A 13,396-nucleotide genomic window follows, 5' to 3' on the forward strand; every position below is an offset into this window, starting at 1 on the left:
TTTGTAGTCTCTTTTCACTAGGGACACGGACGTCCGATTTCTTTTTTCTGAGCACTGGTTCTTCATCATACTGAATATTCTTTCAGCAAATGATTTACTGGTAAGAACTGGAAATATGTATGACATAATATATATGTGGTGTCTGTTTTTTCTGACATGTCCGACAAAAACACACTATTTCTGACCTAACAGCGACTAGGCATTAGAACACAAATGAATTACAGACATTGGCTGCGAGTGGGCATTGATGTGAATCAATGGGGAAAGTTGAAAATTTGTGACGGATCGGGCTTCGAACGCGGGTCTCTTACTTACTAGGCGGTTGCTCTGACCACTAAACCATCTACATCTACATCTACATCCATACTCCGCAAGCCACCTGACGGTGTGTGGCGGAGGGTACCTTGAGTACCTCTATCGGTTCTCCCTTCTATTCCAGTCTCGTATTGTTCGTGGAAAGAAGGATTGTCAGTATGCCTCTGTGTGGCCTCTAATCTCTCTGATTTTATCCTCACAGTCTCCTCGCGTGATATACGTAGGAGGGAGCAATATACTGCTTGACTCTTCGGTGAAGGTATGTTCTCGAAACTTCAACAAAACCCGCACCGGACTACTGAGCGTCTCTCCTGCAGAGTCTTCCACTGGAGTTTATCATCTCCGTAACGCTTTCGCGATTACTAAATGATCCTGTAATGAAGCGCGCTGCTCTCCGTTGGATCTTCTTTATCTCTTCTATCAACCCTACCTGGTGCGGATCCCACACTGCTGAGCAGTATTCAAGCAGTGGGCGAACAAGCGTACTGTAACCTACTTCCTTTGTTTTCGGATTGCATTTCATTAGGATTCTTCCAATGAATCTCAGTCTGGCATCTGCTTTACCAACGGTCAACTTTATATGATCATTCCATTTTAAAGCACTCCTAATGCCTGCTCTCAGATAATTTATGGAATTAACTGCTTCCAGTTGCTGACCTGCTATCTTGTAGCTAAATGATAAGGGATCTAACTTTCTATGTATTCGCAGCACATTACACTTGTCTACATTGAGATTCAGTTGCCATTCCCTACACCATGCGGCAATTCGCTGCAGATCCTCCTGCATCCGGACACAGTGGACCTCGCAACTACGCGGATTACCCTAGCACGCTTCCCGTCAGACCCAAATTCTCAACACGAAAAATGTAGAGCCCCTTGCCCATTATCTTCAATACACCGCGGCATTTCGCCGATTCCCGTAAGAGTTATAGTCTGGTGTGCAACCGCGCTGAAGAGATCATTGGCCGTCTTCGCCTTAATTGTGTGTATGTGGTATCTGTATGACATAAGTCCAAGCAATTGGGAATGGGAGATGTCAATTGTGGTATGCTGCTCGAAGAGATCTACCCAAATCTCGTCTTCTGCTTTACGTTACGTCCAGCATATCCATTTCCGGAAATCACTTATCTTATGCAAGTTGAGATTCAGTTTGTTGGTAACCTATAAAACATACCGCCATTACAGATGAAACTCTCCTTGTTTTTTAGGCGAAAAACTTGGTAGCAGATTGAACACATTGTTTTCAGAAAAGTCATAGGTTTGGGACTAATAATCAATGCAACGTGACAAGAAAGATTGAGCGTCATTTGAAAAACTCAAACTCTGCGACTTTGGAACTTCTGCCAGGGTTTCACGAACTTTCATTCCTTAGAATTTATCTTTTTTCCTACTCTCTGGTTTGCTCTTACGGTCCCTTGTTATTCTGTCTAACTCAACTGTTTTCCAGTGCTCTAACTGCAGTTTCAAACAGGCCCAAAATATGCTGCAGAAAACGTAGATAGCATTCAGAAAGTGAATGTTTAGTTTCTTCAACATCATGCTAGACATTTTATGTCACAAACTGCCTAATCGATCTTTAACAATCTACCTCCCCCTTTGAAATAAAATATGACTCAAGGCAGCCCAGCAGTATCCAACGCTATCAATTGTAGGAGGCAGCGAGACTTGCCGACGTCATGTGATATTTCCTTAAACCGTATCTTCACAAACTCTGAAATTTCTGTCAGTGACTGAAACGTTGATGTAGACGAACCAAATTTACTTTATATTTTTAGAACTAATTCCTCTGCGTAGTAATGAAATATTTTAAGAACATGTTTTACAAGATTATTTATGACATGACATTTTCGTTTTTCAGTAACACAAAAACAAAATTTTTTCCCCATAGTTCACTGGAACGTTGTCTGCACTATATGCACTTGCTTGATTCAGACGAAAGCCACTAGATCCTGTAACGTTCTTTACTGCATGTAAAATATCTTTGTGGATTTCTTTGGAGCCTTCATAAAGGACTGGTGATCTCTGACGTATACCGTGGTTAACATAAAAGTATTGAACTGCATAAGGAAAAGTTTTTATATTTCCTCGGTCTGAAGCATCCGGGAACATAGAAAAAAAAGTACTTTATGAAGTTCGCCTATGACTACGTCCTGACTGCATAGTCCAAGAACATTCTCCGAGATATCCCTTACATTAGTTCTTCCACACGACATTTTAGATGCAAATTACTGTGTAGGAACAAGAAATGATGCCATTTCATATGGTAACGCAATGTAGTTAAGGCTCCGTTTTACGCTGTGATGAGCAGACGCAACTTCAGCACGTATCACGCCATCTTCTTCAGGCATATGTTTCTTCATAAAGGAAATTGTAATTGTTTTATTTTTACCACACTGCTGTTGTGCCGCAATGTGTTTTTGTGTCTTCTGATGATTCACTACAATTTTTATTCCTTCAAATAGCATCAAAAACAAGGCGGGACAAATCATACACTCGTCGTTTTCTTTCATCATCCTTGTAGAAAAATCTTTGTTTTCTAACCGGTTTGTCTGCAGCTCGTGGTCATACGGTAGCGTTCTCGCTTCGCGCGCCCGGGTTCCCGGGTTCGATTCCCGGCGGGGTCAGGGATTTTCTCTGCCTCGTGATGACTGGGTGTTGTGTGACGTCCTTAGGTTAGTTAGGTTTAAGTAGTTCTAAGTTCTAGGGGACTGATAACCATAGATGTTAAGTCCCATAGTGCTCAGCGCCATTTGAGCCATTCTAACCGGTTTTTGTTGAAAGCTGAATATCTTTTAACTTTCTTCTTCGGAACAGACGGAAATGAAGAAATGTCTTCATCGTTAGAGGAAGGGCGAATCATCTTTCCTGAACGCCGACCTTTTTTAATTTTAAAATGCTCAAAGTGGACCTGAAACGCATCGGAAACTTGTTGTTGTTGTTGTTGTGGTCTTCAGTCCTGAGACTGGTTTGATGCAGCTCTCCATGCTACTCTATCCTGTGCAAGTCTCTTCATCTCCCAGTACCTACTGCAACCTACATCCTTCTGAATCTGCTTAGTGTATTCATCTCTTGGTCTCCCTCTACGATTTTTACCCTCCACGCTGCCCTCCAATACTAAATTGGTGATCCCTTGATGCCTCAGAACATGTCCTACCAACCGATCCCTTCTTCTGGTCAAGTTGTGCCACAAACTTCTCTTCTCCCCAATCCAATTCAATACTTCCTCATTAGTTATGTGGTCTATCCATCTAATCTTCAGCATTCTTCTGTAGCACCACATTTCGAAAGCTTCTATTCTCTTCTTGTCCAAACTATTTATCGTCCATGTTTCACTTCCATACATGGCTACACTCCATACAAATACTTTCAGAAATGACTTCCTGACACTTAAATCTATACTCGATGTTAACAAATTTCTCTTCTTCAGAAACGCTTTCCTTACCATTACCAGTCTACATTTTATATCCTCTCTACTTCGACCATCATCAGTTATTTTGCTCCCCAAATAGCAAAACTCCTTTACTACTTTAAGTGTCTCATTTCCTAATCTAATTCCCTCAGCATCACCCGACTTAATTCGACTACATTCCATTATCCTCGTTTTGCTTTTGTTGATGTTCATCTTATATCCTCCTTTCAAGACACTGTCCATTCCATTCAACTGCTCTTCCAAGTCCTTTGCTGTCTCTGACAGAATCACAATGTCATCGGCGAACCTCAAAGTTTTTATTTCTTCTCCATGGATTTTAATACCTACTCCGAAGTTTTCTTTTGTTTCCTTTACTGCTTGCTCAATATACAGATTGAATAACGTCGGGGAGAGGCTACAACCCTGTCTTACTCCCTTCCCAACCACAGCTTCCCTTTCATGTCCCTCGACTCTTATAACTGCCATCTGGCTTCTGTACAAATTGTAAATAACCTGCCGCTCCCTGTATTTTACCCCTGCCACCTTTAGAGTTTGAAAGAGAGTATTCCAGTCAACATTGTCAAAAGCTTTCTCTAAGTCTACAAATGCTAGAAACGTAGGTTTGCCTTTCCTTAATCTTTCTTCTAAGGTAAGTCGTAAGGTCAGTATTGCCTCACGTGTTCCAGTGTTTCTACGGAATCCAAACTGATCCTCCCCGAGGTCGGCTTCTACTGGTTTTTCCATTCGTCTGTAAAGAATTCGCATTAGTATTTTGCAGCTGTGGCTTATTAAACTGATTGTTCGGTAATTTTCACATCTGTCAACACCTGCTTTCTTTCGGCAACTTAAATATCCAATAATCCGTAGTTTAACAGGCAATACGTTTACATCACCTACAGTGATTGGGGGATGATATTGACGCGTGTCCATGGCAACGCCACTAGCCGAACAGGCACAAGAAGAAGAAAAGTATTTCGGAGAAACGAAAAGATCAGAGTGCTGGGTATAGTGAAGACGAGCCAGTTAATGTGTAGGTGGTGTGGAATATTTTGGGGTGCTTTAAACGAGGTCAGATTAACCGCCTTAGAAGAGACGTCTTAGCCACGACAACATCTTTAGATTCGCAAAATGCAAAATGTTAGTAAATTCCAATTTACCCGGAAATAGAGAAGAAAAACACCTGCTGGCCATCTTGATTTTCGTCTTCCACGGTTCTCATGAAACATTCAGTTGCATGCATGGTCCCATTTAAGAAGGCCATTGCTTTCTCCATCCATTACATGTTCTTGAACAGATTAAGTATTCTGTTGTCTGCAGAGTTTTCATTGAAACTCTACAGGCTAAGGACAGAGAAGAGCTAATTTTGTTTCATAATGCAAATAAAACAGCGTATCATTCGCAGAGAGCAAGACCAACAAAGGAATCATGGGCGTGCGTTATGGAATGTCCTTTGAGATTTCTCCCCATGCTGATGGGGACATTTTATAAATGACATGAATTAATTAGTACCTGTAGGTTTCCTGGATTAATTTCGGTGTAGTTTTGAAGCTCAAAAAGTAACCATAATTACAGATTGAACTACAGGTATTATCCACTACTATTTTTGATGTCCAAACATGCTTCGGCAGCAATGTTGGTTCTTTTATTCAGGTACGTAAAATGCAAACATGTATAAGTAGTAATTATTGGAACGAAAATTAGACCTAATAGCAATTTATGTCTGTTGTTACTGTTACATCATTCACTAGAACTTTTGGTTCTGGAGGACCCTCATTACATATATAGTTTGCCATCTGCAACGAAACGATGTTACTGTGAGGTTGGTTGGTGAGTTAACATATCACTTTATCTACAAACGTAATTTTGATGCGCGAAAATGTTTCACAACTGTGTTTTATGATTACTTACAGTTATCTTTGCTGTAACCTATCTTCATCTGCATGCTCACTTGCGGAGGGATACACTCAGAAACACGCTACATGTTTCCATGAATTACACTCGCAAGCAGCTTCAAACATCAGACAACCCAATGTTTACGTATCTGCTGTGTGTTTGGTCCATGTCAATGTCACTGTTTTCATAATCGTTGTGATACATGATCAGAACTATGTTTATAGGTAATGTGGTTTGTTAACTCGCCAAGCAACCTAACATTAACATAATTTTGTTGCAGATGGAAATCTGTATAAATAAGGTCCTACAGAAAATGACATTCTAGAAAATGATGTAATAATCACATTGGACATAAAACGTTTTAGACTTAATTTTCGTAGTAACAGTCATTACGTAAAATATGTTTTCTCTAGCTTCGCGCCCTCTGAACAGATATTTTTGTTTTTCTTCCATCGAATTTTTATATCGTTCACAAATTGCATCACCTTATATACTTTTCACGCTAATTAAGGCCACAGGCGCATTGTCTTTTCCAAATGTACTTCAGGCCAAAAAGCGATTCTGGTAGCTGGAGTCCAAAATCTTTGTTATCATGTCTTTTGCGTTCTTGGGGTGATACTTCCACAGAAACTTTCATTCCCAACACATTTCTTTACATGTAACCGAGAAGTGAAACAGCCATTTTCATTTATTTACCTTTAAGAAATATTTATTGTAACGAAATATTTTCTTAAAAGTTTTCACTCCCTATTGTACTCCCTTAGGCGATGAATTTCCAAAAACAGTGAAATACGTATTTCTTTTATTTCTGATGGAGAAGAAACTACAAATTTTTATAGATGTAGCTTTGAAAATGGTTTAATGATGAAACAGTTTCATAAAATTTTTCATACCCTGTTTCACCGTATTAGGGAGTTGAGTTTCCTAAAACATGCATTGTTTTATTTCTAACGGAGAAGTTAAGTACCAATTTTCATAGATGTAGCTTTAAGAATAATTTAGTACTTCTTTATAATGACTTATTTTCAAAGAAGACCTTCACCCACCATTTTACCCCCATAGCGGTTGAATTTCCAAATATGCTGAAATCCGTATTTCTTTATTTCTGACTGAGAAACCAAAAATCAATTTTCGTAGGTCCAGCTTTAAAACTGCCTTAAGAGCGACGTGTCTTTAAAAAAACACTTCGACCCCCATTCACTCCCTTAGAGGTTAAATTTCGAAAAATCGCTTCTTAAACGACGCCTGCAGTATAGGATCAACGTCCTCTCAGTATTTCAAGTTTCTATGCCTAGCTATTCGGACTGGGTGATTGGAGTCAGAACATTGATTGAATTTTCTCATTCTGCGGGAGGTGAAGGGCGATCTGTTTATCTATCTGTTAAAAACCATTCAACAGCCAAGATCGCATAAATTTTTTTTATTTAAGGTAACCGGTTTCAACAGACTATGCTGTCGTCTTCAGGTTTTAAAATCTCTTGTTTTAACGATGACAGACCTTTTATAAAGTGCTATTTTTATGCACTTGACATCTTGTGCGTGAGGTCAACGTAAAATGAACATCCTTTACAACAAAAGATTTCAAGACGTGAAGATGGCAGCATAGCATGTTGAGACCGGTTATTTTTACATTGAAAAAAATATACATATATTTTATGCGATCTTGGCTGTTGAATGGTTTCTAAGTTGTAGATGTAAATAAAGGTACCGACTGATGTTGACGCGAATGTTCTGAAAGCTTTTGGGACTTGAGGAAGAAGAAGAAAAAAAAAATAGTTGTCCTCATAATAGGCGGACCTGAGTTCCCATAATTTCATGTTTCACTTTACATGACTTGATTAACACAGGCTTCATGATATTTCAGCTATTTAGTAAAACAGCTAAGTAAGTTGACTGAGACCATGGAAGCGTAGCACAGGCCGCAAGCTGTTACTCAGTACTCACCCCGATGAAGGAGTCGTCGAAGGCGCGCCGCTTCTCGGCCGCCTTGCCTGCCACCAGCGCCCCTAGCGGGCTCCACCCGGACGCCCACCGCGCCTGCAACAGGACGAGACAAGGCGCGTCACCACCAGCAGCCAACACTTCAGCCACTCTCATGGCTCACTGACGCATCGTGACGCCAGTGTTAGTGCAAATTTCATTCAAAAAACACGTATAAAAACGGAAGCTATCTAATAGCCTCACCTGAGATTATTAATATCATTATTATTTCTCGTTCTACGAGGTGTATAAGAAAAGTAATGAGATTGATTTTTATCTACCCAAGGGATTCCTTTTTTAACAAAATACTGTCCCCTTCAAAGTAGTTCTCTTCGTTCGCTACACACAGGTGGAATCTTTGCTCCCAGTTTTGGAGGAAGCGCTGAAAGGCTTCAACTGGGAGGGTCTTTACTATATCGGTCACATTTTTTGAATGTTCTCTAGAGCCCCAAATGACGTTCTTTTAAGACATTTTTCAATTTCGGAAAAAGTAAGAAGTAACAAGGTCTCAGATCATATGAATAGCGGAGCTATGGGACAACAGGAATGCTCTTTGCTCAAAAATTTTGTGACGGAAGTTGCCGTGTGACATGGGACATTGTCATGATGCAGCACCGACTCGTATGCAGTGTCGAGTCTCACTCGATTCACCGTTTCCTAAGCCTTTCAAGGACATCTTTCTCAAATACTTGGCGAAGGTTTGACATGGGGAACAAATTATTTATGGGCGATACCACTATTGTCAAAAAAAGCAAATCAGCATTGTTTTAATATTTGTTCACTCGAGGTTTTTTCGTCTAGATGTCTCAGTGTGCCACTTCTCTAATTTGCAGCTTTGTCTCAGGATTTTACTCAGAAATCCAGGACTCATCACCTGTGATCACACGACTAAGCCATTTGTGGTCATTGGAAATGCTCTCAAGAAAATAAACGCACACGTGTCTTCAGTTGTGTTTCCGCTCAGTTGCGAGGTTTTTCGGCACCATTTCGGCGCAAAGCTGTCGCATGAGCAAATCTTCGTTCAAAATTTGATGTATGGTGAAAGTGCTTAAGTTTAACAGGTCACACGTCATCCTTATTGTAAACATCAGCCTCACCCTCAAGAGCGCGCACGCTTTTGACTTTCCGTCGGTGTTTTAAGTTGAAGGTCCTCCGAGGGAGGTTCATCTTCAAGGTGTTCTCAGCCTTCCAAAAACCATTGGTGCCAGCGTAAAACCTGCACTCTTAGCAAGGGATGTTCTCCATATGCGTGTCTCAACTCTTCAAAGGCACACTAACGGTTTGCCCAAGTTTTATGTTAAACTTGATAGCATAACGTTGCTGTTCAATTTTCTTAACAAACAAAAACACAGCTTCATTTGATGCGCCTCGCCACGAATTCCTCTCTTGTGCCAACCTCTAGATCTCAGAGGAGTAGCACTTGCAACCTACGTCCTCATTTATTTGCTGTATATATTCCAATCTCTGGCTTCCTCTACAGTTTTTGCCCTCTACAGCTCCCTCTAGTACCATGGAAGTCATTCCCTGATGTCTTAACAGATGTCCAGTCATCGTGTCCCTTCTTCTTGTCAATGTTTTCCACATATTCCTTTCCTCTCCGATTCCGCACAGAATCTCCTCGTTCGTTACCTTATCAATGCACCTGATTTTCAACATTCTTCTGTAGCACCTAATCTCAAGTGCTTAGATTTTGTTCTTTTCCGGTTTTCCCACAGTCCATGTTTCACTACCATACAATGTTGTGCTACAAATGTACGTTCTCAGAAATTTCTTCCTCAAATTAAGGGCTTTGTTTGATACTAGTAGACTTCTCCTGGCCAGGACTGTTCTTTTTGCCAGTGCTAGACTGCTTTTGATGTCCTCCTTGGTCTGTCCGTCATTGGTTATTTTGCTGACTAGGTAGTAGAATTCCTTAACTTCATCTACTTCGTGGCCATCAGTCCTAATATTAAGTTTCTCGCTGTTCTCATTTCTGTTACTTCTCATTATTTTCGTCTTCCTTCGATTTACTCTCAATCCATATTCTGCACTCATTACACTGTTCATTCTATTCAGCAGATCATCTAATTCTTCTTCAATTTCACTCAGGATGCCAATATCATCACCGAATCTTATCACTGATATCTTTCCACCCGAATTTTAATCCCAGTCTTAAATATTTCTTTCATTTCCGTCATTGCTTCTTCGATGTTCAGATTAGACAGTAGGGGCGAAAGACTACATCCCTGTCTTATACCCTTTTTAATCCGAGCATTTCGTTCTTATTATTCCCTCTTGGCTCTTGTACATATTGTATATCACCCACCTCTCCCTACGGCTATACGGAACTGAAATTTGGACTGAGCATCTGGAAAAGATGAACACCCCGACCTACATATAAGCAGCACGGCACAGCGTCGCCAGGTAGCTCACATTGTTGTCAATCTCACAACTTTTCTCACACGCTTTGTATATAACTGAATTACAGCGATACGATATAGGCTATATACAGGGTGCTTCAGAAGCAATAGTAAATATTTTAGCACAGACTAATTCTCCAGTTTTTATTGGTTACAGAGATAATTTTTCACTCTCCAGTTGCTGTGCATTTATTTATCATCTGTAATTTTTATTTTGAAGTTAGAGTTCTGAAGCTGTGCTTGACTTTAAATAACTGAATTATTCAACTGTGACTGTTGTCCATTTCTACTGTATAGTTCATCGTTGACTGCCACGCGGCCACCAGGTACCACAGCAGAAGACTGCCGTTGCTGCCGGCAGCCTCGTGATAGTAAACGTGTTAAGTATGCTACACGTATTTACAAATGGTGAGTGTGGCAACATGGCACTTACACTGTCCAGTCGCATTAATGTGACCACCTGTCGGAAGCCTCAACAACCACCTTTTACGGCGCGGACCACTGCTAGATGTGCAGGAGGAGGGTCAATAAGTTTCTGGAGGATACCTACAGGGATGTGGAGTCTTGAAGACTCCAATGCCGTAGCCAGCTGTGGTAGGTTTCTCGACAGCGGATCCATGGCGCAAACAGTCCGACAGAGGTGGTCCCACTGATTCACGATTGGTTATAAAGCCAGGGAGTTTGGTGGTCGGGGGAGTACGGTATACACATCTTAGTGCTCTTCGAACCATGCGCACACGCTGTGAACTGTGTGAGACGTTGCGTTGTCCTGCTGGTAGATGCCATCATATTGAGGAAAAACAAACAGCATGAGGAAAGGACATGGTACCCAAGGATAGATGCATGCTTGTCTTGATCCATTGTGACTCCCAAAATGACGAAATCACGCAGACGACGCAGCGAAAACATTCCTCAGACCGTAACGCTCCCTCCTCCGGCCTGACCCTTCCGACTGTTGCAGGGTATTTGCTTTCTGTCCGATGGAGCCACCTGAAAATGCCACCTGTTTAACTTTCGCTGAACGGTCGTTGAGGGACACTATCGATAGCCCCTTGGTTCATTTGGGCAGTCAGTTGCTTAACAGTTGCTTGTCTATTCACCCGTACACATCTCCGCAACCGTCGTTCAGCTCTGTCATCTATGACCCGTAGTGCACGACAGTTACCTCGAGGTGGCGCAGTGGTTGGCACACTGGACTCGCATTCGGGAGGACGACGGTTCAATCCCGTCTCCAGCGATCCTGATTTAGGTTTTCCGTGATTTCCCTAAATCGTTTCAGGCAAATGTCGGGATGGTTCCTTTGAAAGGGCACGGCCGATTTCCTTCCCAATCCTTCCCTAACCCGAGCTTGCGCTTCGTCTCTAATGATCTCATTGTCGACGGGACGTTAAACACTAACCACCACCACCAGTTACCTCGACGCTGCTTATGGATGGCGCCATTTTGCCTTACACAGTAACTTTAATCGCAGCGGCACGAGAACAGTTTACAAAGCTAATCATTTCGGAAATGCTTCAACTAACTTATGTTAAGGACAACACACACACACACACACACACACACACACACACACACACACACACACAGGCGCGCGCGCGCGCGCGCGCACACACACGCGCGCGCACATGCCAGAGGCAGGACTCGAACCTCCAGCGGGAGGGGCCGCGCGAATCGTGACATGGCGTCTCTAACCGCGCGGCCCCTCCGCGCGGCCCCTCCGCGCGGCGGAAATGCTTCCACCTTAGTCTGAAAGCCAATGATCGTGCCTTTTTGGAAGCCAGGTGCAATGTATCCCTCGTCCCCCTGGGACGCTTTGTGTACGTTCCTCTGCCAGTGCTGCCACGTGCGAGTGGTTATTGCACGGTGATGTCTAACACAGGCAGTGGTCGTTTTAATGTGAATGGACGGTGTATTTTCAAATTTTGTAAAGGAATCGCTCCTGCTGCTTGCAGAGAATATGATAGACGATTTCCTAATCGCAGAGTACCAGCTTCAAGAGAGTTTATTCTTGACTTGATTAGATTACGCGAGACCGCTGCAGCGCCCAGTAGTCATATTTGATCTGATGGTGCAAATGAACAGTTGATAGAATGTAGTACAGCGGTCGCAAAACTGCGGCCCGCGGGCCGCATGCGACCCTAACCAAGTATTCGTGCGAAACACGATTCTCAGTCTTATTTTATGATAATAAATGTGCATCCAGCAGCCAACAGCTGTATCCAGAACGACAGCTAACGTTAAGAGCTTCTGAACAGTATAGTTTTTACTGCTCAGCAAAGAACAAAAATACTTATGAAAACATAATTGACGTTGGTTCGGCAGTGAGCTAAGTAAAATGACCGCTTATCTCAGGGTCAGAGGCGTAAGCAACACGGCAGAGTTCGTGAGAGGGAAAATGTTTCATTTTTGTCCTCCAATGCTGACAACACAACTACCCTATGTGACCTGTACCGATCAGCTGCAATGGAAAGCATTTCAAACGGAAGTAATATGGAGACATGTACGTACATTAGAGGTGGCCATCTTCAAAAGCTGTGCATATTTATAGCAAGCAACATGAAATTAAATTAAGGTTATTGTAGTAAAACGCAATGAGTAGAAGAAAAATGACATTCAAAACATTTAGTAAAGATCTTGATCGTGTCTCACAATGCATCATGCTCTTAGATACAAGCACAAGCACTGTTATTAATCAATCATCTGCTCACACTTCGTCAGGAAATTACAGTGTCACATCTTTGGGGTTGCTGAGGGAAACAGAATACATTCGACACTAAGTGTTCCTAGTGGTACCGACTTCAAACGATTGGTACTTCGTGCTCGGCAGTCACCTTAACGCTTCCTTACTACAGATAGTCTGTTGGAGGCTCACAACATGATAATTTATGTAGATTACGAGTTGATGATGATCCAAAAGTTTTCTTTCTGATAGACCCACAGGAATATTAGGTTGAAGAAATATATATTACATAAATTCTTTCCATTTTTTGCTGCTTAAGACACTTTGTAGCTTATGTCTATAGACGTGAGCAACATAATTTCATCGACATTTTTACGAAAAATTGAACCATCATTGAAGGCTCACTTAAAATTGGAAAAAATGGCTAAACGAGCTTGTCGTGATAGAATTAATAAAAGGCAGCAAAAACTTGGAAGGATTTAATCAACAAGATCGGTACATCTGCGGCCAGAGACGCCTCCCCATAATGTCAGTATAGACTCTTGACCAAAAAAGTTTAACGACCACTGATGTAGTTCTTCAACTGGCACACGCAGACTTTCTACACGTAGCTGTGTTCCATATATAAAAATGTATGGCACATTACGTATGCACGGCCTCTGTTGTCATTTAGAGCGGATTCAACACCTTCGGGTTGGAGATGAAAGTATACGACTGGAA

The 13,396-nt window shown here is 41.8% G+C and overlaps 1 protein-coding gene across 1 annotated transcript in view; it reads right to left on the reverse strand.

Moving 5' to 3' along the window:
* The window catches only part of LOC124794665, a 465,391-nt gene that overhangs the window by 76,959 nt on the left and 375,036 nt on the right, over positions 1–13,396 (reverse strand). Inside the window, exon 4 of the mRNA XM_047258197.1 lies at positions 7,562–7,654. Coding sequence (XP_047114153.1) covers positions 7,562–7,654 — 93 coding nt within the window. The remainder of the gene's footprint in view (positions 1–7,561; positions 7,655–13,396) is intronic.

Source organism: Schistocerca piceifrons, chromosome 4, assembly GCF_021461385.2.
Source record: "Schistocerca piceifrons isolate TAMUIC-IGC-003096 chromosome 4, iqSchPice1.1, whole genome shotgun sequence".
In the NCBI taxonomy this organism is placed as follows: domain Eukaryota; kingdom Metazoa; phylum Arthropoda; class Insecta; order Orthoptera; family Acrididae; genus Schistocerca; species Schistocerca piceifrons.